This window comes from Phodopus roborovskii, unplaced genomic scaffold, assembly GCF_943737965.1.
Source record: "Phodopus roborovskii unplaced genomic scaffold, PHOROB, whole genome shotgun sequence".
NCBI lineage: Eukaryota > Metazoa > Chordata > Mammalia > Rodentia > Cricetidae > Phodopus > Phodopus roborovskii.
Window position 1 is genome coordinate 18,898,828 of NW_026126480.1, and position 27,259 is coordinate 18,926,086.

Genomic DNA, 27,259 nt, shown 5'->3' on the forward strand with positions numbered 1-27,259 from the left:
TATGGTTCATATACACACTGGGGTGTTACCCAGCCATAAAGAAAAATATTAAATCATGACATCTGTAGGAAAATAGATGGAATTAGAAATTCTTATATTTCTGTGATCAAGACACAGAACCACATGTTTTCTCTCATATACAGATCCAAGATTCACACATATACATATGTAATACATATATTACAGGGTCATGAAACTAGAAAAGGGATTATGAAAGGGAGAAAAGAGATCTTATGGTAGGAGAAGAGGGTAATAGAAAACATGTATGTATTCAAATTCTATAATGGAACCCCCTATTTCATATGGTAATTTTTAAAACTTTTTAATGGATAAGAAATGAAAAACAACTAGTAAATAGTAGCCTCTTCTATCTTTGTGAATTCTCAAGCCACCAAGCATAGATCAGCAGAACCCTCCACAGTGCTGGACAAAGCCCAGGCTAGAACACATCATTTATAAACATCAGGCACTTCCCTGATAGAGCTCTTGTTTAAGTCATGTGGGTTGATATCTATAAAGCACTCTATGATTTTGAACAGAAAAGAGAGGAAAAAGTAAAGGTGAGTGGACTTACTGAAGAGAGCTATGAGCAAGCTTCCTCTTCAGCACATTTTTTCTGGCATCTATTATGATAATCACTGCCAATCTTAAGATTGTTTCAAGACAGGGTTTATCTGTCTGTCCTGGAACTCACTTTGTAGACCAGATTGGCCTCAAACTCACAGAGATCCATCTGTCTCTACCTCCCGAGTGCTGGGACTAAAGGCGTGCACCACCTTGCCTGGATCAAGAATTCTTTCTAAACAATATTAGTTCAAAGGTGGCAAGAGTTTGCTAACACTGAACCCAGAGAAGTTCTGGCTGATCAAAACCTTCAGAGACTCCAAAGTGCCATGCCATCTCCAGGACAGCAGCCAGCTGTTTCTGAGCCAAGTGGCTATCACCACTTGTTCACACACAGAAAACTGGAGCTCTGGTGAGTCAAGAATTGGCTGACATTCCCCTGTTGGGTCACAGGAAATCTCAACATGCTTACATGGTTTTTAAAAGGGCAAGCCAAACAACAGCCATTGAAGGAGTACATGGCACAGAGGAGAGAACTGTGTAGTGCACAGCCACACTCATGATCAAAGAGCTTGCTCAGTGAGGAGGTGTGAACAGAAGCCTAATCCAATCTGTAGGCACTAGCAGAGCAATGAACCTAAGGAATAACCAGCCTACACATAGTGGACGAGGGGCCCCAAGCTCTCTTGTTTTAGTCCAATAGAGGACTCCGTTTTGTGCTTCCTTACCTCTGGTTTTACTACACAGATAAAGGACAAAAAGTCTGTCCTTCAGTGCATATGGATCCATCCTACTTCCCAACACACCCACCTACTCCACAACTGCTCTCATCAATTCTGCTCCCTAACACCTCCAAAAGCCACTATTTCCCATCCCCACTGCTACTGTTACTTCCTTTGTTTAAGCTCTCTTCTTGCACCAGGACTGAAAGCAATCTTTCAATTTCTCTTTGCTTTAGTCTCAACCACGCTCTGGTTCATCTTCTCACTGAAGCCCCCTAGTATCTGCAGACTAAAAGCAAGGCTGACAAGGACTCCATAAGTTGGTTTCTCCTTAGGCTTGACTTCATCATCTCACACTGTCTTTCCCTCCATACCAATCCTGCAACCCACCTAAGGGCATGTCAAACTCCCAGGTTTTCTACACCCTACCCCCAGGTGGAAATACCAATTCTGAATCCCTCTACCTGGCCAGAAAAAAGTATCTATTGTGGTACAATACTTACAAGGGTGTCCAGCCTTGACATTGTAACATAATATAATTTACAAATATACTAGATCACATTCATAGGTATCTTGAGATGCATGTGGACCACAAGCTATAGGCTGGACATGCCTTTTTCAGACAGTTTGCCAATATCTTCTTAACTAGATTAAAATGGACTTCCTTGAAGCTTATGACATTATCCTGTTAAATTGTGATATCCTGACCGGGTAATGGTGGCATACACCTTTAATTCCAGCACCCCGGAGACAGAGGCAGGTGGATCTCTGTGAGTTCAAGTATAGCCTGGTCTACAGAGTGAGTTCCAGCACTGCCAGGGCTGTTACACAGAGAAACCCTGTCTCAAAAAAAAAAAAAAAAATTATATCCCCTGCACCTAAATGTAATTTTTATATTAAATGAGTGAGTAAATGATAAGCAGTGAAGACCTTAGTTTCCTTTATGTCTGCCAAAGCCATTGTCTGCAAATACCCCTTCCTAACTCAGAAAGATACACAAAACACCTAGTAACCCAGTAAGGCTGCCAGCCCAAAGCCTTCTCCCATATGGTAATAACTGTATAGCAGACCAACCACCTACAGATTTGAATCTAGTTCTGTCAGGTCATCAATATTCTCTAAATCTCAAGTTCTTCACAAAACATGTTCTCTGATTATCTACAGGCACTAGCTGTGTGACTAAGATGATGTTGATTTATAAAACTGAACACTAGGAATTGAATGGGAAAAAAAGAGAAAGGAACATGACTGGTCCCAGTTTTTGGCATCAGATGAATAAAACAAATAAATAAAAAGGAAAGACACAATTGCTCCTAGCTATGGTGGAAGAGAAGGTTTATTACAGGTATCTGGGAGAGCATAGCCAGAGTCAGGGCCATCTGGGAGTGTCTAGAGTGGACATGAGACCATATGAGGAGAAGAGGAAGGGGAAAGAAGAGGGAAGAGAGGGGAACCAGGTGCAGCAGCCAAGAGGCCCAAAAGAGAGTAGACAAAAATAAACCCAGGTGACCAAAATGGTTGGATTATATAGGGAAGGACAGCTGAGGGAAGGGCAGCCCAGCCCCTGGGCTGAAGAAGTTTAGGGTAGGGCACCAGTTATGCCAGCTAGGAGAACCCCCATAACAGGGATTGAAGGATGCAGGGAGAAAATAGTGGCCAGTGCCCCCTTTGATATGCTAGATAGGAGCCTCGGTCGTATGTTCTGGGTTTGAAACCTAACATGAATAACTCCCCAAAAGCAAGAGAACATAAGACAAAAGCAAATACAAAGCAATTAACACACACACACACACACACACACACACACACAAGATGTTGTTGCTCTTTGATGGCTCACTCTGTTCTTAGTCCGAGAGCCTACCCTGGGGGAGGCAGCCACTTTGGAACTGGGTACCTGATGTACCACAGCTTGTCAGTGGCAGCCAGTTCTATTGCTTGACACGGACATAGATGCCAACACCATGGCATACACTTGCCAAAATAAACATTTTCAGGAGACAGAGAGTTAGAAAAACAGATAAAAGCAAAGGGGGTGGGGGAATGTACACAGGAAATTTAAAAGAATGTAAGACTATAAACACACATGCATGGAAATAAATATTTAAGACAAGTAAATAATATTTTTTTAAAAAAGGAGTATGAACTAAGGTATGGAAATAGAGCAAATTTAAAGAGAAAGCTATGTGTGTGCATGTTTCCACACATGCAGATGGAAGTTGAACCTTAAAATACAAACTACTCTTTTTGCTACAAATATAACCCCACCCACCCCAGTGCCCTCTTCCCAACCCATCCCCCCTTCTCTCTCCTGTGGACAGGGTATCTTGTAGCTCAGGCTGGCCTTGAACTCCCTATGTAGTTGAGGCTGACTTTCAATTCCTCATCCTTCTGCCTTCATCTTCTAAGTGCTCCAATTATAGGCATACATGCCTGATTCTCTTAAGCAACATGGCAGGAAGCATTTATATCAAAACGTCCTACATATTGCTAATGCACCCAGAACTTTTTTGGAGAGAAGCATGCTTGAAGTTGCAGGTGGATATTTTTTGGCAGAAGTTGGGGGGGATAACTAAGAATCCAAGTCAGAAGCATTTGGGAGAAAGTTCTAGGTGCCCATGTAACTACCAAAGGCATTAGGATGTGCTGGGAACAATAGAAAGTGAGCCTTCTTTTTTTTTTTTTTTTTTTTTTTTTTTTTTTTTTTTGTGTGTGTGTGTGTGTGTGTGTGTGTGTGTGTGTGTGTGTGTGTGTAGGGGGTCTACTCAATGGTGTTTAGTCTGCTTCAAACAAAACTCTTGGAATTGGTCACTAATCATTCTAGGACTGCTCAACTGAGATGGGCTATTGACTCCCCAAGTATGAGCATTCTCCCACCACTTAGTGATGGTTTCAATTCAGGATGGCATTCTCAATTGCTATCCTGTATTGTAAGTACTGTGAGTACAGGGGAGGAGAAAAAGGAGGAACATAGCCTGAATCCTGTCACAAAACCAGTATTTTGTTTCTTGAACTAAAATCTCAACAACTCCTATTGACAACCCACTCCAGAAGAGTTCCAACAGAGAGGTAAAAAATGGAGTAACATAACTTAGCCTTTCTGCTCCCCAGTCAATCCCATCTCAAACAACTACTTTTTCATACATATATAAACTGTACATATTTGATCATATTCCCCACACTGCTCTCTCTTATCACTCTCTACATCCTCTGAACCCCTTCTTCCTTACAAGTCACCCTGAGCTCAATTTTGCATTGATGAGTCTTGGGCAGGGAACCACAGATACTGTGAGTTCATGAGAGTGCAATGGCCATTCATGTCTAGAAGACAGCATTCCACAGTGCTTCTTCTAGTCCTCTAGCTCACACTTTTTTCCACGCACTATGTCCCCTGAGCCTTGAAGGAAATGATAAAGTGGTCCATTTAGCACTAAGCATAGAATGAGTTATTTTTTGTTTTTTTTCAAAAAGGTAATTTAGAGGGCAGAATCAAAAGGCCAAAGCGGTTGGGGTAGAAATAAGACTCCCAAACAGCAGGACAAGATCTAACCAAAGAATCAAAACAGGTAGGTGACACTAGATGCTTCATTTTCCCCTTTTTGAAAAGAAGCATCAGGTGGAGAGAGGCTCAGTGATTAAGAGCACTGGTTACTGTTCCAGAGGTGCTGAGCTCAATTTCCAGTACCCGAATGGCAGCTAACAATCGTCTATAACTATATTTTCATGAATTCCAATGTTCCCTTCTGGTGTGATGATGTACATGCAGACAAAAGAACCCATATACATAAATAAGTAAATATTGAAAAAAGAAAGAAGTATCAGCAGTAATCAGCCTTTACCTATCTACCTGTGTATGGGCAGTGGGGTGGGGGTAGGTTCTCTAGCTTATGTGTTTTTATGGCAAGAAACACAGTACTCAAGAAGCTATATAATGAAAGGAATGACATCCCAAAGCTCTCTTCTCTCTTCTCTACACAACCCAATTTAGATGTCAAAATTCTATACTTCAAGCTGATGTCATTAAGAAAATGAGACCTAAAGCTTAGAGGAGAGATTGAGACTATTTTGCATCTAGAAAGAATGTAAACTGTAACCCAAGAGCAAACAAAGGGTTACTTCCAAAGATGGCAATCATGTCTTCACATACACACACAAACGCTTCTTAAGATGAGACACTGGTGCTTCTCTCATTAGGTGGTGATAACTATCAGCCCTTCCCTGAATTTAGTCCTTTATTGTGGTGTTAATCAATAAAGTTCAATAGAAAAGACACTATGCAGCCTGGATATGTGGTTCAGTGCAGGCTTGCTTTGTCAGTGTTCTAATGCTATGAAAAGACATCACAACCACAGCAGCTCTTACAAAAGAAAGCATTCAATTGAGTCTTGCTTACAGTTTCAGAGGTTTAGTCCATTGTCATCATGGACTGGAACATGGTGGTAAACAGGCAGACATGGTGCTAGAGAACTACCTGAGAATTCCACATCCAAATCCTCAGCCAGCAGGAAGAGTATGCCATAGGGCCTAGCTTGGGCTACTGAAACCTCAAAGTCCTCCTCCAGTGACACATTTCCTCCAACAAGATCACACCTCCTAATGAAGACTAAGCATTCAAATATACAAGCCTATGGCAGTCATTCTTATTCAAACCATCACACCTCGCATGTACATGGCCCTGGGTTCTATGCCAAGGACTTAAAACAAAACAAAACAAAAACAAAAACAACAACAATAACAAAAAAAAAAAAAAAAAAAAAACAGCTCCTGTGTCTATGACTTCTTAGGCTAAAGACATAAAATATCACATATTCCTGTCTTGCTGTTTTAGGATTCTTACTCTTGGTATCCAGGCATCATGACGTAAAATCTTGTGACTTATTCCCCAGCCGGAGTCCCCCTGACTGACAGCATTGACTATAATTTCAGATCATTCTAACCTCTGTGTGGTCACTTTTAACCTTTAAGGCCACCCTACCTAATGCTGTAATAGCATCAAACTTTACTGGATGAGCCCTATGTAATTTGCAATTTGTGAACAAAATAAACAATATACTTTTTTAAGCCACTAAGTTTGTGGTCATTTATTATACATCAATATATAGGTAGACCATTCCAGTTAGATTCTGGGAGGCATCACAGGTAGCAAGGTGGCTGAGGCTTCAGGTCCTCCTGTGTGGTAGCCTATCATAGCTAGGACAGGCTTTGTAATGCTTTACCCTGTTACCCTCATATTTTTTAAAAACTGTGTAAGAGTGGTTTGCCTGCATGCATGTGCACTATGTGCATGAATGCTTGATAAGTACAGGAACAGAAGAGGGTGTTGGAGCACCTGGAACTGGAGTTACAGATAACTGTGAATTACCCCATGAGGATGTTGGAAATTAAATTCAGGTCTTCTGCAAGAGCACCAAGTACTCTCAACCACCGAGCCATCTCTCCAGCCCAGTGCTGCAGAGGACACCGCCTCTTCCTTAGTTTTCCAATGTATAAATCAAGTAGTGGCATGTATGAACTCCAAGCTCTCTTTTCAGCTCTGACTTTCTAAAAATCTACAGAGTGGATGGGAAGAGTGACCAAAGTACAGAAGGACATTACCAGCAGACTATGCTTCATAAAGGAGGTGACCCTCCCTAACAGGGTGACCAATAAATAGGCAGTATCTTCTTTAAACCAGGTAATGCTCAGGCTTTGGGAACCCAGATGAAAGTCAAAGTCCTTGTTCTCAAGAAACTGACGTTCCTTACAGATAGCCAAGTTTCCTTATAACCTACAACCAGAGTCAAGGCCACCAAACACAAGACTGGAAGCTTAATTTCTACACTGCTATGACCCACACACTAGAGTTTCTGGTAGAAAAGCTCAGGTCCCACCACACAAGTGAAATCTGAGAGCAACAAGAGGCCAAACTGACCCCCATCAAAGCTGCTGTAACTAGAATACTTCCTTATCTCCAAGTCACCAAGCTGCTTCTGATTCCACCCCAGAACATCAACACCAACACAATGTGACCTTTGCTTTTGAGAACCCCCACTCCTGCTGAGTTGGGCATCAAACTGTAGACACTAGAGTGGGAATAGCCTGCAGGGTTCTATCTGTCAGGTGATATGAAGCAATGTATTCACTGGCCTCACCCACAAAGAGAAAAGGAAATCTGCTCCACGAGGCCAGGACACAGCAAATGGCAAAGCTTAAGTTTTCTTCCTAATATAGGCTCCCACTAAATCAAGCCTGTGCTTCAAATGGGCAAAAAGGGAATACATTTGTACAAAATCTAATTAAAACCTTGGCAATGGAATCTAGGAACTCAGACTGGTTGGGGGCAGCATCAGGCACAGCCATATGCAAGCCAAAGACAAAGCCTTGCAAATAAAGATCTGAACAGTAACAATGAGGTCCCATATGCTTATACCCACTTGTTTCCAATTCCAAGAGTCCTCCTCAGCCCTCACCCATGTCCCAAAGCCATCTAACTACTAGGTTCTATTGCATTCATGTTTCCCAAAGCGGCCAGCTTTTTAAAGCACTGCACTCCTGCCCTTTCTAATCAAACTTCTGCCCACACCAACATGTTCCCCTCCTTGAACTCTTGAGCTGTCAATGATAAAAGGGACCCAATAATCTATTGAAAAGTCAGACTACAATATTCAAATGCCAGTATTCAGCACAGAACCTGGCACCCAAGAAAGCCCTCAGAATCCACAGACAGTGATTTCCTAAATGAACCAGCGACCTCCTGTCTCATCCAGCTCAAATACACACAGACAGTGGCTAAGGTGAGGTTAACCATAAAAACCACCAGATCAGTGTCCAAAAACACCTACAGTTCAGGGTTTCCTGACTGACCAACCCAGCTAGCCACAGGGATCTGTGACTCCAAGCCAAGGCCAGGTTCCCATAAATGGAGGGAGGGAAAGGAGTGGAAATGTGGCAGGAAGGAAGTGAAGCCACAGAAGGGAAACTAAAGAGGTGTTTTTTAAAAAGTACATGTGAAGCTCAGATATTTATAAACACTGTGCAGCATATTTGGATAGCAATTGTACTGGAAAACTAAAAGGAAAAACAGTTCCTGAAAACATTTAGAAACATGTAGGTGAATATTCCAAATAGAAACTGGGGAATATGTATGTCAGCAGTTCTATTTCTGCTTTGCAATTTAATGTAAACACTACAAATCCTGTACCTCTGAAAACCCAGTATGTTGGAAATTAAAAGGAAAAAAAAAAATCAGGGGCAGAGAGACGGCTCAGACAGCAAGAGCACTTGCTGTTCTTCCAGAGGACCAGAGTTTAGTTCCCAGCATCCACATATGGAAGCTCACAACCTCCTATAACTCTAGTTCTTGTAGGATCCAATGTCCTTTTCTGGCCTCCATGGGTATCCACATGCATGTCTATATCTAATACACACATATACATATAAGTAAAATAAAAATAGGGGCTGGAGATAAGACACAATGGTTCTGGGCACTAGATGCTCTTGCAGAGGACTGGGACTCAGTTCCAGCACCTATGTGGCAGTTCACAACTGTCTCTAACTCTAGTTGCAGGGAATCTTATATTCAGGTGTTCGTGTGCACAAGGCATGCACACGGTACAAATGGACATAAGAACAGCCCTATATAATCACAGGTGTTTATTTCATTCCTATAGTAGTGACTTTGAAAATAAAAGTGAGTCCATGCATAATGGTGCAAGCTTGTAATTCTAGCACTCAGGAAGCTATGGAAGGAAGAATGCACATTCAGTATAATGTTCAGTGCAAAAGTGTATGATGTGTGTGTAGGGATTTGAGGTTGTAGATCAAGACTACAAACCTGTGCACACACATACTGAGTAAGACTTGGCATCAATGTGGTTTGAGCCCAACAGGGTGGTTCCCAGAGGCAGAACATCTCAGTCACTTAATGCTTTGGAAGAGTTTAGTTCAGGGACCAGTTCTTACTGGTCTTGCTGTAGATACTCAACTTTTGGCCAAATCCAAAACTCTTACATACTTAAGAAGACATGGCCTACCAAGCCCTGTGTTGATTAGCACAGTCCAAAGGATTGAACAAGGACAAGTCTTGTATGTACAGTGCTAGGGAACCTCTGCCTATTTCATACCAGTTACTCTCCATATGCTACATCTTGGATCTTATCTAACCAGCCACATCTGGATACCAGCTCTGAATAAACTAAGCATCCACCACCACCTCAGTCCAAACCTAAGGTGCCATATTTCTCTGGTTCAGCCCAAACTTTAAGAAAGAGCTAGTGGTATCCCAAGCACAACTTAGCATTCTCATACCTGTCCCTCCTAGTGACTAAGAGCCTACCAGCCCAAATCTATCCATCTGAGATCTACAGAAGATGTTGTGAAAATATCTGTAGCTTTATTAAAAGCCTGAAAGTTCTTCCAGAACATTAGCATGCAGCGCTGGACAAGTCTTGAGAAGCACTGGAGTGAGACACACATTGGTATGCCAGTTCTGGAAGATTTTATCTCATCACAGGGTGGGAGATATTATTCCAGCAGCTTCACACTAGCCCCTATGCTATGCACTGCCATGTCCCCTCATTATCCTCACAGAATGACAGTCAGGTACTGTATTACTGTGATTTTACAGCTGAGTCAGCAAAGATTTTAGAGAGCACCAGGAAATGTTCTGAGTTCTCATTATTTGGGTATTTAGAGCTTAAATCTGAACCCAGTTCTGAAAGATTTTAGTCTTTCATGTTTTCTATACTCTTTATTCTTATCTTTGTAAAGGTAAGAAATAAGGTAAAACAGGATAGTGGATAATAGTAGACAATGACTAAAATTCCCCAGGGTGTATTCTTTAGGGCCAGGCCTAAGTTGTTACAGAGACTAGACTTCTGCTTGGAATTTATGCTAATATGTATAACTGCCTACCCATCATTAGTCCATTTCCTTACTGCACAGGCTTGAAAACTTTCCCATCTTCTTTGTAAGCTGCTTCTTACTGTCCTGCTCTTGGAATATTGGTGCTTCCATAGTACAAAGGAGAGCTTGTTTTAAGGCTCCTAGTTGCCATCCCAAATAGAGATTTTTAGAACTAGAAGATGGTGTGTGTCAGATAAGATTTCTGCCTAATTGTCAGTAAAAGCTGGGTCCAAACAAGTAAACAGTATGATCAGCAGTCATGATAGTTATTTTAGTTTGGCAGAGATCCTACCTGGGTCCCAGGCTATTTGGCAGATTCTTGATGCCATCTCCCAGAAGTACACCCCTACCCACCTGCTCAGAGTCTCCCGAGGGGCCTTAGTGCCTCCAGCTCCATGATTGATGCTGGAGTTCTTGTTGGCAGTCATGGTCATTTCGGCTCTCTGCAAACCCAGAGCCCTGCAAAGAAGACATTCCTGTAAACCAAGTTTCCACAGACAGCCAGAAGCACTTCAAGTATCTTCAGAGAGGTCCACTGGTTCCTGTGCCATGTGGCTAAAACTACTTTCTCACCCCTAGCCTCTAGTGAAGAAGAGTTTGTGAGCTAGCAGCTAACTGTTGCCTCACAGAAAATGATTTCTATTTCTCATCTTTTGTTTCCCATCATTCCTTGTTGCAGTCATAATTTTTCTTGTATTTTCCTACCTCTTGCCCTAGATAAAATTGAAATATTTCATTTTCTTTTAAAAAAAAGTTAGCATTTTTATAAGCAATAAACCATTCATTCATTCAAAAAGTATTTGCTGAGAAACTGCCCAAAGCAAATGGTGATCCAGCAAAGAAAAAAATCTGTCCTCATGAGCTTACATCCCATGGGTAGCACAGATAAGAATCACGTGGGTGTCCTGTGCTGAATACTAAGTGTACATTATTGTATTAGGCAATGATAAGTAGTTTGAAGCTTGGGTAAAGAAAGGAGAATGACGAGGGTTTGGTATCTGATATGTTCATGAGAGGCCATTCTGATAATGTGGCATCTAAAAGATATCATATAATTAGGAGCTAGAAGTAATAATCATGTTCTCTTAATATCCACTAAAATAAAATATACATAAAATATTTAAATGTTAATTAAGTAAAAAAATATATCCTAGGACTAGAGAGATGGATGGCTCAATTCCCAGCACCCTCATGGAGGCTCACAACTGTCAGTAACTCCAGTCCCAGGGGCTCCAATACCCTCTACTGGCCTCCACGGGCACCAGGCACACAAGTGGTATGCAGGCAAAACACCCACACACATGAAAAAATGCCCATCTATGTATCACGCATAGCTATAATATGTTACCAACAGTAAAAGGAGCCACCATCTAAAGATTTTTTTTTTTTTTTTTTTTTTTTTGGCAAATAATGGAATGGGAGGGAAAAAAAGTTAAAATTTAAGGATATATCCAGATTGGAAAGGTAAAACTAAAATTATTTTGCAGATGGAATAATTTCTGAAAATATGTAGAGTATGTAGACAATCCCAAGAACTCTACACAAGACCCATTAAACTAGAAAGTGAATGGTACAGTTTAGATCTTGAATGTCCCTTTGAAAGGCCCATGTGTTGAAAGCTGAGTCTCTAGTCTGTGGTGCTACTGGGAGGTGATCAAACCTTTGGAAGTAGAGCCTAGGAGAAGTAGGACACTGTGCTTCTTTCCCAGACATCATCAAGTGAACACGTCTGTACCATATGTTCCCACTATAATATTTAGTACTTCCATAGGTCCAAAGTGACCATGCACTACAACTTCTGAAACCATGTGCCAAAGTAAAAATTTCTTCCTTATAAATGGATTGCTTTGGTTATTTTGTCAAAATAATACTTAATATAATAAGTTCAAGATGGTTTGCAGGGCATGTGTGTGTATGTACCGTGGTTTGTGTGGAGGTCAGAGGGCAACTTTCAGGGAGTTTTCTTCCCCTCTGTGAGTCCCAGGGACCCAACTCAGTTTGCCAGTCTTGGTAACAGGTACCTTACTTGCTGAGTCATTTTCCAGCCCCAAAAATCATATTTAAAACCTATATTTTGGCTCAGAAAAATATTTTTGCAGGTAGAGGCTTGACACCAAGCCTGGAAACTTAAGTTTGATCCCCAAGACACACAAGGTGAATGGAGAGAATTGACTCCACAATACCAATGAAAGATTCCTCGAAAGAAATACTACAAGTGCTTTTGGTGGCACGATGGCTCATTGGGTAAAGGTGCTTATCACCAAGCCTAATCAATTGAATTCTATCTCTGGGACCCACATGGTGAAAGGAGACAACCAGCTCCCAAAGGTTGTTCTCTGACCATATATGATCGATGGCGCACCCATGCAAACCCCCCCACAAACAACCAATCAATGTAATAATAATAATAATAATAACAACAACAACAATAAAAATGAAACCAAGTAGGCCTCACTTCCATTCTTTATAAAGCAGAGAAAAAATGTTGTTGAAAGAAAATAACTTTATAAACTTCAGTGTTTAATGTAACACTAGGGATAACAATGACAGGCCAGTTGCACTTTGGCTCTGGATGAGATACTCTCTAATGGCAACCCAGTGCCCCAATAAGTGCTTTGCATATAGTTCTGTGCAAGCAGGAGAAGAGGCAGTCCCAGAAGCTATGTCAGGCCACCTCTCAGTCTCCTCGGGGAGCTTAGCAGTGAAGGAATAAACTTATCACATGTCAGCTTTTGAATGCCCATGGCTGCAATGGTCACAGTAACTATCACTATTCATCAACGTAATTCTCAACATGCTCTACTTCTTGCTGGGTAGGCCTTCAGGGAAGAGGCAGACATGTAGAAAGACTAGATACTGAATTATATTTAAAAATACAATAAAAGACGCTGTTCCTGGGCTGGAGAGATGGTTCGGCAGTTAAGTGGACTGGCTGCTCTGCCAAGAGGACCTGAGTTCAATTCCCAGCAACCACATGGTGGCTCACAACCATCTATAATGTGATCTGGTGCCCTCTTCTGGCCTGTGGGTAAAACACTGTGTATATAATAAATAAATCTTAAAAAAAAAAAGATGCTGTTCCTTTCCCTGATGAATCTCTATTGTTGGGAGAGATAGCCCCACTGCTCTGGAATGCTATTCTGTAGTTGTAACATGAACACAGAACAAACTAGTGAGGAGGAAAAATGAAGCTAACCCTGACATTATGGTAGAATAAGAAAGAAAAAATAATCCTGGGATGATGTAACAAACAGAGGAGCAGGCCCAATTTCTCCAAAGCATTTTTTTTTTTTTTTTTTGAAACTTATGTTTTCTTATCTATGTGTGCCGGAGCAAGTGTGTGGTGGGATGCATGTGCCATGAGTGCATGCAGAGGGTGAAGGGCAACTTGTAGAGTCTATTCTTTCTTTCTGCCGTGTGGATCCATGGAATCAAACAAGTCATAGCACCTGGAAGCAAGCACCTTAACCCACTGACCCATCTTGCTGGCCCTCCACCATACTGTTAGCTGGATACCTCAGCTAACAGAGTTAAAGAGAAAAAGACACAGTGAAAATGCTCTACAGAAACAAGCAAGACGAGAAGCTCGTTTGCTGTCACAAGGGTCCATCCATAAATGGCAAAGCCTGGGCAGAAACAACATATTTGGAAGAGGAAATTCTTCAATTAGCATCTATCACTAATATGCAGTTTCCCAAGAACCTAGTTCCAATAAACTTCAGACAACTATGTGAAGAGTTATAAGTCAGAGAAATAGCACAGTACAGTATCACTGTAATTTCCCAGGTACATTGGAAGCAGTGGGAATACACCGGACACAGTCAGATCACTGCACCCAACCCTGCCCATCAACTGTTAGTTGTGTAACCTTGCACAAGTGAGTTCCAGAGGCTGGCTTTCTCAATAAGCAGCAATGATAATAACATGCCTTTTCCCCAAACACAAAGATGCTTAACAAAAGGATTTTCTTATGTATCATGCTTCTCTCCCAGTTCCTGAGCCTGAGTCACTTTTCACATTCCCTAGCATTGAAATACAGTGCATTTTACCTATACCAGGTGATATGCAAATACCCACAATATAAACATGGTAAGATGTCCTGACTTGGCAGAGCTGTCAAGGAAGGAAAGTTGGTAAAAACTGAACATTGGAAAGGCCTCTGTGCTGGCAAGTTTTATGTCAGCTTGACTAAATCTAGAGTCATTTTGGAAGAGGGTACCTCAAATGAGAAAATTCCCCTATCAGATTGGTTTGTGACAAACCTGGGGTGAATTTTCTTGATCGATGATTGATATGGGAGGGCCCAGCTCACTGTGGTCAGTACCATCTCTTGGCTGGTAGTCATGGGTACTGTAAAAATGTAGAATGAGGAAGCCATAGAAACAAGGCAGTAAGCAGCACTCTTCCATGGCCTCTGAATCCACTCCTGCCTCCTTGAGTTTCTTCCCTGACTGCCTCATTAAACTGTGATATACAAGCAGAAGTAAAATAAGCCCTTTCTTCCCCAAGTTGCTTTTGGTCATAGCGTTTCATCATAGTAACAGAAACCCTAAATAAACCTCATAAGTCTTAAATGTTACTCAAGGAACAAACCTAAAGGGGGGGGGGGACAAACAACAAAAAACCTAAGGTGTATTTACATGCTGCAAGATTCCTTCTGCAATTATAATAGCTAAAACTCTAAGTATTTTACATATATTAAACCATTTAATACTTTGGACATCCTTGTGAAGTAGGTACTACTATTATTATCATTATTCAATATAAAGAACAGGGAACAAGCTACCCAAGTAACAAAGCTAGAAATTAAGGAGTTGGGGCCCAAGTGACCCATACTAGGCTCTAGCTCTAACCCAGGGCTCCATTTTGCCTTCAGGAATCTTCTAATTCAATTCTTGCCATTCTATGAGGTAGGAGTAATATAGCTTTATATTTCCAATTAGGAAATTTAGCTCCAGGGTAATTAAGTGACTCTCCAAATTACTAGATCTCTCTGGTTTTACTGCCTACTTTCTTTAGGATTGCTGAAGAGCTTATTTAAAAAAAAAAATACAGAGTCCTAGGTTCCATTTCCACCACTGAAATGGGAACCTGTAGGGATGGGGCCAGAAAATTGCATTTCTAGTAAGTATTTTAGGCTAGTCTTGTATACCTTACATGTGAAAATCTGTGTCCTGCAACAAAATGAGACCTCAGAAGGGTCTGATGTCACTACTCACTCTTTCCAAGAGTTTGCTCAGCTGTGAGCAAATAGAAGATGGACTAACTATACTCCTTGTACTTCAAAACAATGTTTTGAAGCCATGCACTTCTTCCAAACTCCTGGGAAAAGGAGCTTATACTAGAAGACATAAACTCATGGTCCACAAGAGTAAAGCTAAGTCTCACCCAGACTTCTCTTTATTTTTAAATAACCCAAATCAGTTGTCAAACATTTAAGAATCTAGTTTCAATAAAAATTGAGGTTCTAACTTCTCTTGAAAATCTGCCAAAACAACTGACATTTCTGTGTAACAGTAGTTGGCCAGAGCTGAGTGAAAGTGGCCCATTTAAATTGTTCTCCATGTCAGCATTGGCATCCCTAGCCCTCTGCCTCTACCTGGCTAGCTTCCCCAGTCAGCAGGTAAGTGTACAGCTCTGGGCCTGTAACTCAGCAGGAAGCACTAGGAAGCTGGGCCATAGCACAACCACACAAAACTTAGATGGTGAGTATGAGTAGTGCAGGAAGGAGAAGTGTGTCCCAACGCACGGTACAGCCTCTTGGCTGTTTGAAATTCTCAGACCTTCTGGAAGATTCCTGTTTTTGCCCAGTCCACAATCCAAGAGGGATCTCAAAAATCCAAGAGGGAGTCAGTGAGATGGCTTAGCAGGTAACTGTACTTGTTATTCAAACTTGATGACCTGAATTCAATGCCCAGAACCCACAAAAAGTGGAAGGAGAAAACAAATTCCTGAAAGTTGTCTACACACAAGCCATTATAAAGGAGCACCCACAATCATACAAATAATACCTGCGCGCGCACACACCAATCATTCTACATGATAATAGTAATAGTAATAATGATGATGTTAATCACTGATGGGAGAGCAGGAGAGACACTCTCAGGGACACTCAACCTCTTGAATCAAAAAAAAAAAAAAAAAAAAAAAAAAAAAACCCAACTCCTGTGTTCCCCACTAGGTTAATGTCCACTCAGTATCTTCCTGCAGTCATAATTATGCAGCATGACTTGCAGAACCCTGAGAACGGTAAGGAAGAGGTGAGCACGTGAGGAAAAGCCTCCCTTCCTGCTGGTGTTGGAACAGCTACTGAGTGGTACACTCCTTTAATCCCAGCACTCAGGAGGCAGAGGCAGGCAGATCTCTATGAGTTCAAGGCTAGCCTGGTCTAAAGAGCTAGTTCCAGGACAGCTACAGCTGTTATACAGAGAAACCCTGTCTCAAAAAACAAACAAACAAAAACAACAACAACAAAAAAAAAAAACCCAAAACCAACAAAAAAACAGCCACTGACAGGAAACAGAAATTGCCCATCACTCTTATTTTAATTAGGAAGAAGTCAAGACACCTAACAAAGCTGGGAGATGGTTCAGTGGGTAAAATGCTTGCTGTATAAGCATGAGGACCTGATTTTGGAGCCCAGCAGGAAGTAAAAGCTGGGTACAGTGTAACCCAATGCTGTGGATGCAGAAAGAGGAGGATCCCTAGGGCTTGCTGGCCAGCCAGTCTAGCCAATCATCAAGCTGTAGGTTCAGTGAGGCACCCTGACTCAGAAAAATAAGATGGAGAGCTATTGAGAAAAACACTCAACTTTGACCTCTGGCCACAGCGTTAACTACATATACTTATGTGCATACATACAAAATAAAATTTAAAAAGACATCTAACAAAGGAAGCCTCTAAAAAACAGGAAAAGTTCTATTTAATACCTCCATTTCCTATAATCAGCTTGTGTGAAGGCTATAGCTTAAGAAGCAGCCCAAAGGGATAGAAAAGGTGAGCTTTCATGTGTGGTATAAGAACTTGGTTACAGCCAGGACACTACAACCAACAAAACTGTAAGACAATCACCAGACAATGCACAGCTATGATCTAACCCCAGGGCCCACCTGCCTGCTCATTATGTCCACAAAACACCTACTCTGTCTGATCCTCTGTACCTAACTAACTACTTCTCATCCACACACCCTGTCCAGAGATAGAGGAACCGTCCAGCAGCTTCTCAAGGAGGGAGGGTCTCAGCTTTCACATTTTCCCTAAGAGTCATAGCAATTAACACTGGAACTCCTTTTGGAAGAGGCTTAACAGCAGCTGAACTAGGATGAGTCTTTGCTCCCTGGGACTTCACCAGAATCCTCAGCACTTAAGTGTCTTCTGGGTCTCCACATAATCAGCCACTCAGGAAGCAAGGAAGATCCCTGCTACATTCCCTGTGGAAAAGCTCTCCTACTCCTAGGAAGAAGTTATGCCCATCCTTCCCTGTATTATTTCCCAGGCAACCCTCTTCCTGGTTTTCAGAAAGATAAAGAGAATCCTAGAAAGAGACTTGGAACTTGAAAAACCCCTTTGGCCTTTTCTTGGAGCCTAAATTTTCAGCCATGCCTCCATTTGCCACATCTACACACAGGAAAGGTCAATATTAGACTGGGTCTCTGGCTGTGCTATGCCTAGAAATGAGCAAGGGAAAAGGGGAGTAGGTGGGTGTACCAGGATGACTGAGAGGGAAGAAAACATCTAAGAAAGGGCACCAGGAAGGACTTCTCAAAACTGAAATAATCCCTTCCAAACCAAAAGACACCTTTCTCCTTTGTTATCTACATACCTTGTACTTTCCATCTCTTCTAAAGCACAAAGAGCCCATCAAGGTAGAAAGGACCCTGTGTTTGTTGGCTAGGAGGTTAAAGGATTGTTTTTTTAAACAGGACTCAAAGAGGCTGAAAAACCAGTCACGGGGGCAGGGGAAGGGATGATTTTGTTGTTCTTATTGTTGAATGAGAAAGCAAAAAAGAACTCTGTAAAGTCCACTTGCCACCCCTGCACTGCTTTCCCAGCTTCCTCCTCAAAGGAAGCTCTTTACATTCAGATTTTCAACCTCAACCAATTTTCAACCCCCCTTTTTGCCATAGCCTTTTGTGACTGGAACACAGATTCTGTAGATTTTAAGCTTAAGTTAAGCACTTCCCGAAAACCTGAATTGGGGTGAGTGATCACGAGGCAATTCCAAGCCAAAAGAAATCTACTTTGTGCCAAGATAATCTCAGAACCCTCCATACAGCTGTTGCTGCCAATCTGGACACTCAGCCTCTCAGCTAGCAGCTTTGCCTAGCACTGGCAAGACAACTGAGCCCACACTGTCTAGTGACTTGTCACCACTTTAGAAAAGAAAACAGAATGGAGACTTGTACTGCAAGCCCTGCTCTGAGGGACTAACCACTGCCTTCCCTAACTTGGGCAGGAAGATTGGAGCAGGTCCAAAATCAAGACAGTGATGCAGAGGTCACACTCCTAATCTAACTCAGTGTCTTTCCTAGGGCAGCCACATCAGACTACAGAGAATGCCAGTCCCTGTATTCCATTCCAGGAATACTGATGCCTCCAAGCTTTTAATTCAGCCAAGTCCTCTCTGGCATGTTGTCTGTCCCCATTCTTTCTTAAATACCCAGGCCAGATGTCAGCTTCCCCCCCCCCCCCCCCCCCCGGAGCCTTTCCTGCTTCTTAAGTCTTGACCTCATACTCACCCTTCCCATGCTCTCCCATCTAGTTGAGCTTAAGCTGACTGATGGCAAGAGGCCTCCTCTGCCTTAAAAAAGCATACCTCCTGTAAGCTGCACCATCTCAGAGGAGGACAAGGAGATAGCAAGGGCTCAAAAGACTGGAAAAGTCTGGGTACCTTTACTTACCTATTTGCAGCACAAGGAAAAGGTACCCCAACCTCTGCAGTGAGCTGCCATCTATGAAGAACAGAGGAAGGACATGATGCAAGGCTTGAGCTTTCGCCACTCTGACACCTTGGTGCTTGTCCTCATTTCTTCAGATGACTCTGTTTCTCTTGATAAGCTACCTTCACCACAGTTACTCCACCAACATGGATGTAGATGTAAAATAAATAAATATATATCTCCCATTCTCAAAGTCAAAGCCAGAGTGACTTACAAGGCCCTTCATCACTGGGTGATGGTGGCACCCACCTTTAATCCCAGCCCTCGGGAGGCAGAGGCAGGCAGATCTTTATGAGTTGGAGGCCAGCCTGGTCTACAGAAGGAGTACCAGGACAGGTTCCAAAGCAATACAGAGAAACCCTGTCTCAAAACAACAACAACAACAAAAACAACAAACAAAACAAACAAAAAAGAATAATTTTCAAACTCCAGGTTCTATATAGATCATTAAGGCTCAATTTTACTTAGGTTTGGGTGAACATCATTTGTTCCTCAAATCTGAAAGGCAGAAGAAGAAAGTACACTGGTGTGGCCATGGTCTACTGGTTCTAAGCATGTATTTTTATCTCATTTCATCTCTGTAACACTGCAAGCATAGCTATCTTTTTTTTCCCCCTATTTTATAGACCAAGTAACTAGGGTTCAAAGAGGCTAATTTCCCTTGAATTTCATTGTAAATGGTACAACCAGAGCCAGGAAATGTGAGAAGTAGGCTCTGTAATAGGTGGTAAAGCATGTGAACAGGAAACTTTTGTCCACCACTTCATGTATATCCCCAAAGCCCAGCTCTCTCTAGATATTGGCAAAAATCTAATGCCTGCTGGCACTTGAGTTCCCAGTGTTGTGACAATGTTTTTCTTTTAACATATCTATTTTAGAAGCCTTTCAATCAACATAAAATCTATGAAAAGTACTCATCATTTGTTCTAGCCTAGGGGCAGAACAGTTTACAAACACAGACTCTGGCCAAAGTAGGCCTCTCCCTTATGGTGAGGTCCTATTAGGGCTAAGAAAGCAGATAAAAGTAGTCTGTTTATCCATATGCCCACCATGTGAAGGCAGTTACTACTCATACTCAGTAGCTGCAAGTCTGTGGTTCTTAAACTGTATGCTGAGGTACCCCAGAACAATCTGGCAAAATCAGGAGTACCGCCACATATTATAAATTTGGGAGAGAAAAGAAATTCTCAACATCTGTTAGACACCACAGAAGTTAAGTTTGAATGTCAGACTACACTACATTCTTTTAAATGATGTCATGTCTTTGTATAGCTGGTTTTCAACAGTTGCTATGATAAAAAAGCAAGTACCACATGGAAAGCAGCATGGAACATGAAATGTGGGTGGCAATGTTGTATCTGGGATACCATACAGCATCCAGCAGATCCCCTTAGTAAGAAACTGTGGTTATTTAAAAATGAAATAAAAAATTTTCCCCTTTCAATTTATGTAGGATTTTGTTTGTTTGTTTGTTTGTTTTTGGTTTTTGTTTTTCTTCCTCCAGACAGCTACTCACTTTGTTAGGATAAATGTATAGTAATACAAACTTGTTTAAACTTAAATACTTAATAAATGAAACTTAGCTAGTTCTTTGGGCCTATGGGTACTAGGTCCAACACTTGTGTGATGTTTTACTCTTTTGGCTCTTTGGGGACCTACCACCCGGCTTCCAAATAAATCACACATAGAGGCTTACTATTACTTATGAATGCCCTGCCTTAAGCTTGGCTTGTTTCTTGCCAGCCTTTCTTAAATTATCCTAAACCCCTTCCCCCCCCCCCCCAGGGCTTTTCCCTTATCTTACCTCTATATGTCTTACTTTCACTCTTACTCCACTGCTGGCTGGGTGGCTGGCCCTAACAACCTCCTCCCCTTGTTCACTCTCTGATCCTCTTCCTAGTCTCTTTTCTCCTACTTATACACTCTGCCTGCCAGGTGTTTTAGACAGGCAAAGAATCACAGCTTCACAGAGTTAAACAAATGCAGCATAATAAAAAGCCACACACCTTAAAATAATATTCCTCAGCAGTTACTGAAACACCAAGATCCATGAACTAAGAAGTTTAGAATTCTCTGAGGCAGGTGATATTCTAAGCCTCAGTGTTAATGAACCATGAAGGAGTTCCTGAGCAGGCCCCAACCTGTCTCAGAAGCAGCAAACTGCAGCACTGAGGTCTATGGTCAGCAGAACTGACCCATGGCCTCATGAAAACTAGCTTCACCAGTGGCTTTCTCCCAGCCTAGGAACCATGCTCATATGCCTCAGGCTCATCCCAGGCTCTCAGGATGCCCTCTGAACCCCATCCCTGAATAGCTCTATTCAGCAATGTCTCATAAATAAAACTCAAAGCCAGCCCAGAAGCCAACCAGCCAGCAGGGGACTTCCACACACACAGATATGGGCATTGCAATGCTCACAAGTCAAACCATTAATCCATAGAGACAGGGTGCAATGGGAACCAAAGAAAGGGCAGTCAAGCACTGAAAGGCCAATCCAAGCTTTTTGGGTGGAGATTTACATAAGAATGGCCTTTTATTCAGATGAAACTACACTTTCTTTTCCATTTTTTCTCTAAAGTCATAATCCCCCCTTAACAGATATCACAGTTATTGATACAATAGCCAACTATTGTGACGTCATAGGATTCAACTTTTGTCGTTTTCATTCTGGTGGTAAGGGAGGCTGGGATAGAGAATGTGACAGAAGGCAAGAATAGAATAGTTATACTGGAATTTCATTTTTCATGCTAATTTCCCTAGGAATGAAAAGCAACCACTCAAAAAAGAAAAGGCAAGCCCCAGGCAGCAAGCCTGAATTTAGGGATGGTTAAAACATGAAATTTGAGTGTGTGTGATGTTTTTCTTTTTTGTAACCGTTGCATAGTTCTTGAATATGAACTTTGTAGGTCTAGACACCTTTTTCAGTGTCAAAAGGGTTGAATATGCCTGGATACCAATTGGGGTGTGGCGAGAGATAAGAGAAAAGAATATTTTATTCCAGGATGGGCCAACTATCAAGACATTTTAGGTCTGACCAATGCTGAGGCCTTCTATTTCCATCATCTACTCCCTGGGTGCAAGGAAACCAGAGAAAAGCGGAAACACGGGAGTGGCTCCAGGCTGTACCGCTCCCTGGAAATCAATGTTTGGGACATTTCATTGTATTGTGGGCTTCACACTGACAGAGAGGCAAGCTTTGTTTGGGCTGCATCCTACAGATAATGACCAGGATGGAGAGGGCACTTGGGCCCATCATAGGGGAAATGACTAAAGGAACCCAATGTGTTTACCCTGGAGAAGAGAAGGCTGGAGTGGGGAAGGGTAGTAACTGCCTTGAGAATTCAGACAGGCTTTAATGTGCAGAAGGGGTCCCATAGCCTTCTAGAATATACTAAAGGGATCTCAGAAAAAGAGAAGACCCAGAAGCCAAATTGAGTAGAACTTCGTATCTCTAGAGTCCCACAGACAGTAACTTTCTTTTAGTTCCTTATTTCTCATATACAAACTGTACTCTTGAGGATAAGGATCAGGCTGTCCATTATGGCATCCCAGAATTTAAAGTAAGTAGCATATAACAAGGACCAATTAATATGAATCAAAGAAATGGAAAAATGAAGTGATAGCTACAATTTGTAGAAGTTTACTGTTTGTTTTGAAACCAGAAGTCCATAAAGTTTTTTTTTTTTGGTTTTTGAAGATAGGGTTTCTCTATGTAATCCTGCCCTGGACCTCACTCTATAGACCAAGCTGGCCTCGGCAATCCACCTGCCTCTGCCTCCTGAGTGCTGGGATTAACGGCATGTGCCACCACTACCTAGCTAGGTTAGTTTTTTTGGTGTGTATGTGTGTGTGTTTAATGTGTATAGGTATTTTTTGCCTACAATGTATATCTGTGCACCACGTGTGGTGACTGTATGGCTCCCATATTTCTGCTTTACTCGGCATTTTCTTCACAAAGTGGGTAGATGATAGAAAGAGAAGGCCTGGCATTTGCTAAACTGAGAGCTTCTTGACAGCTGGCGGCTCATTCTGGAATCAAAAGGCAAATGCAGAAGAAGGTACTGGATCTCTTGGATCTGGAGTTATAGACAGCTGTGAACCACTACATGGGTGCTGGGATTGACCCCAGATCCTCTGTCTGTAAGAGCAGCTCTTGATAGCTGAGCCATTTCTCTAGCCCTTCCTTAATTATTTTTTGAACCCCATACTGTTACTAGAATCTACGATTCAGACTCCTGAATGCTCTATCAGAAGCAGGACAACACAAGTGAGTAGAAAGATGCAGGTTGACTCAAGGCTGCCCTGAAGAAAACATTGGCTGCCTGGAGTCATGAAGAGCACAAAGGAGGCACAGTGAAACAATGGGCAGGAAGTTGATATGCACACTAAGGTCTCTGACATCCCAAGGCGTCTTCTTTCCTCTTGAGGAAATGCAGCAGGACTTCAAACTCCTGTCGCCAGACAACTGAACCCCAAGAAAGGGTTTCTCTTGGAAGGAAGGGAAAAGAGAAGGTGAGCAAGGGACAGTTTCAAGAGAATATCCCTGTCACACTAGCACATGTTCTATCCTCAGTTTTTCTAGGAACACAAAGTGAAAAGGCAGATAAGGTTAGACTGTCCCCTTCCCCTTTGCAGACTGACAAATGTGATATCAAAAGCCCCTCTAGAAATACTTTGATTCTTAACATGAGCTAAGTAAACTTACACTGAGAGAAATGAGGACCCTTCCCAGGGACCACAGACAAAAACTCCCATATGCATTCATAGGGCCTAGACATGTAGTCATAAGCCCTGGAGACACAGATCTAGCTCTGGCTTTCTCCTCAACTAGAGCAGCACTGACAGGCCAGAGCATAAAAATCAGGCTATAAACATCACCCATTAGATAATACAGCACTACAGACATCCTGCTTCTCTTAAGGGACTTAAATATTCCCCATCATTCTAAGAGCCATTTGAATGACAAACTAATTGCTATGAAGCCAATTCTTTTTAGTTATTTATTTACTTATTTATTTTATATAACTAAGTCCATTTAAATGAAAACAAACATTTATAGACAATATTTGGGAATTTGGGCGTCGTTCTTCCCAAACTACTTCCTGCTGGTAAGGGGCACTGTCATGGGAGATTCTAAGAAGATGCAGAAAGCCAATTCTTTTTTAATTAAGCAAAAGAAATTAAGTTTTCCATAGTTCTGAAAGTATAAAGTATTGGAAAAGTCAGGTTAGTGAGGGCTTGCTTTCTAACCCAGTGGAGGGAGAGTTTACAGAGCAATTTTCAAAGAAATAATTACAAGTTGTACTAGGACCAGTCTGGTTCCAATTGCAGAACACGATAGTCTAGCAAAAAGAAATTCAACTTTAACAAATACAGCAATAAAGTGGTTTTCAGTGACCTACACATTTACTCTAATACATCCTCAAAAACACTTCTGAAATTCCTGTTTAAAAACTGTCCTCAGGTATTTTGGAACCTCTCAGAATTATCCCTGAAGGAAAAGAGCTTCATATTTGGGGAGTGTCAATTCATTTGGAGCTAAATGACAAAATATATACAAAACTTGAGAATACCATGTTAAGTTATGGTTAGGGTATGTAATAACCATCAAATATCCTGCAGAATTCCAAAGGGGAGACATGAGACCATCACAAATCTTCAATGGCTATTTACCTTCTAGCTACAGAGCTATTAGATATCTATTAAACTCAAGAACCTCCACAGAAAACTTCTATGCATTTAGGTTCTTGACTACCATTTTAAACTGTTCATATGCTTTCAGAGTTCTTCCATCCATTCATTCAGAGACTCCTGATCACAGCTTAGAAGATACACAATGTTGAGCATGAAGAAAAGCTCATTGGCTATAGGCACTCTCTTCTTCTGAGTTTCAGACTTCACTGTCAATAATTTATAAACTATTATACGTTATCACAGGCTCCCCAAAGCACTTGAAACAGTGCATCTAGAAATATTAGACTTGGGCTTGCCTTCCATCACAAAGGCAAGATTTGATCCCCAGCACCATATAAATCAGGCATGGTAGGCAGAGCATCTTATATTCCCACAGATAGGAGAGGTCGAAGACAGAAAAATCAGTTAAGTTCAAGGCAACCCTCAGCTACATAGCAAGTTGAAGGGCTAGCCTAGAATAATTCGATCCTGACTCAACACACCAACACACACACACACACACACACACACACACACACACACACACACACACACACACCTACCTCACAAATATCCATATAAATGTGTTATTCTTCTAACATGGTTTATAAACTGTACTGGACCTTTGGTAACCAGATTCAGTAGTTGAAGAACTGCAGACAATGGCCACAGCTAGCTTGCATTTTCCCAACATTCTTAATGTCTCTGTGGGAAACATGGAAAATGGGCCTCCTCCCCTTTTTTTGGGCTGGCCAGCATGCTCACCAAGCTGCTCCCAACATACTGAAAGCCACCCAAGTCATAGCTGACTCATGTCACTGCTCTTTGAAATAAGGTATGACATGTATCTAAGCCCTCATATATTTTCATATTTGTAGCCTACAATTAGGCATTCTTGAGGGATGTAGTTGACTAGTGGTTCTGTTCAGTGACCTATAATTATTCACACAGACATCATGCTCAACCCAGACAACTCTCAGGCCTAGAGGCACTGTGAGTACAGACCTCATGGGAGAGGCTATTTGGAAGCTCTACAAAAGTGCATACTGTCCCTCCTTGGCTGCTCATAGAGACACACCCCCACCCCACTGCTTGTTCTCCCTCCCCATCTCTAGGCTCACCACATATCACTCCTCATGGCCAAGTGTGGGCACAATTGTGGATCAATCTGTTAAACATAATCAGAACCAAGAAAATAAAAATACAAAGCAAGTTATCAAACCTACAAATTTCTCACCTGAGAAAAACTGTCACACTCAACAACCCATAAAATCTGTAGTCAACTGTGTGCAGATATGCGAGCTGACACAGTCCTCCTGAGATAGCCTTTCTGCTACTGGTTATAGTGGCCTCATTGTTCCCAAGAAGCCACGAGAACAAAGCCCTCATGCAACCTTCTGCTATCCTACAACATCCCTAGCTGGGAGGGAAAGGCTGGTTTAATTAAAAAAGAAAAACACTGCCTCAAGCAACATTTGACTCCAACAAAAATTCATTTCTTATTTGTAAATGGTAGCTCAAACCCTGATTCTACCAGTAGCCAGTAGCTGTAAAGTACAGGATGGCCCATACCACAGAGCAGCAAATACTGAGCACAAACCCTTATCTACCCTCACTATGCAAGTATTCTTTGCTGATGCTGGCTCTGAAGAACTTCAGGGTGCTGTGGTTTTTGTCTGGTAGAAGAGAAGGTATTTTGAAAAAGACAAAACAAAACAAAAACTTCTTGTGCTATACAACTATTGAAACAATGGCTCTCAAAGAATTAAAATTTCTCCAGGAATCCTACAATAAAGGGAAGGAAAGGTGAGAGCCCTGCTGCCAGCCAGAGGAAGCTGTCATACAGCCCTGATAACATATATGACCACCTAGTGAGGCAGACATAAGTGGAAAAAAGAAAAGGGACATGGATGGGTGGGGCCATGCCTTGTCCATGACAACTTAAATTATGCCTATCTACTATCCTCTATTTAAATCTAAACCATTTCAGGAACCCTAAGATGGCCATTGTATCCCTTTGTTTCTCTTTCCAGTGGCCAAGAGGGCTAAATCTCATTCCTCTGCTTTTAATTATACAGGAGATGGATGGCTAAGCCTTGTTGGGATTGCAACAGCCCAAGCTTTGATCCTGAAAATTAGAATATAGTACTATATTCTTTTCAAAAACATGTTCACACATTGCTTCACATGGATCCACCAACAAGCCCAGGAGGTTAGACACAGCAGGTATTTATTTACTCTGTTTCACAAAGGAGACTGGGGCTCTGGGAGGTGGAGTATTTTGCCTAAAAGCTTACTCGACTATATACAGAACCACGTTCAGAACTTCCAAGTAGCTCTGTGGCCTCAGTTTCTTCCACAAAAACAATTAAAGTGGCTACCTCATAGGATATTCTATGGACAGATGAGTTGATATATAGAAAGTGATGGAATCTGCTTCCTGGGAAGGGCCATGTAGTTTCTACACCGTTATTACTACTA

General features: G+C 41.8%; 1 protein-coding gene across 8 annotated transcripts in view; it reads right to left on the reverse strand.

Annotated features, from left to right (window-relative positions):
- The window catches only part of Dennd2b (DENN domain containing 2B), a 178,281-nt gene that overhangs the window by 36,637 nt on the left and 114,385 nt on the right, over positions 1-27,259 (reverse strand). For all 8 annotated transcript variants that reach the window (XM_051192585.1, XM_051192586.1, XM_051192588.1 and 5 more), the window contains one exon: positions 10,521-10,625. In XM_051192585.1, the coding sequence (XP_051048542.1) occupies positions 10,521-10,600 (80 nt within the window). In that variant the 5' untranslated portion in view covers positions 10,601-10,625. The remainder of the gene's footprint in view (positions 1-10,520; positions 10,626-27,259) is intronic.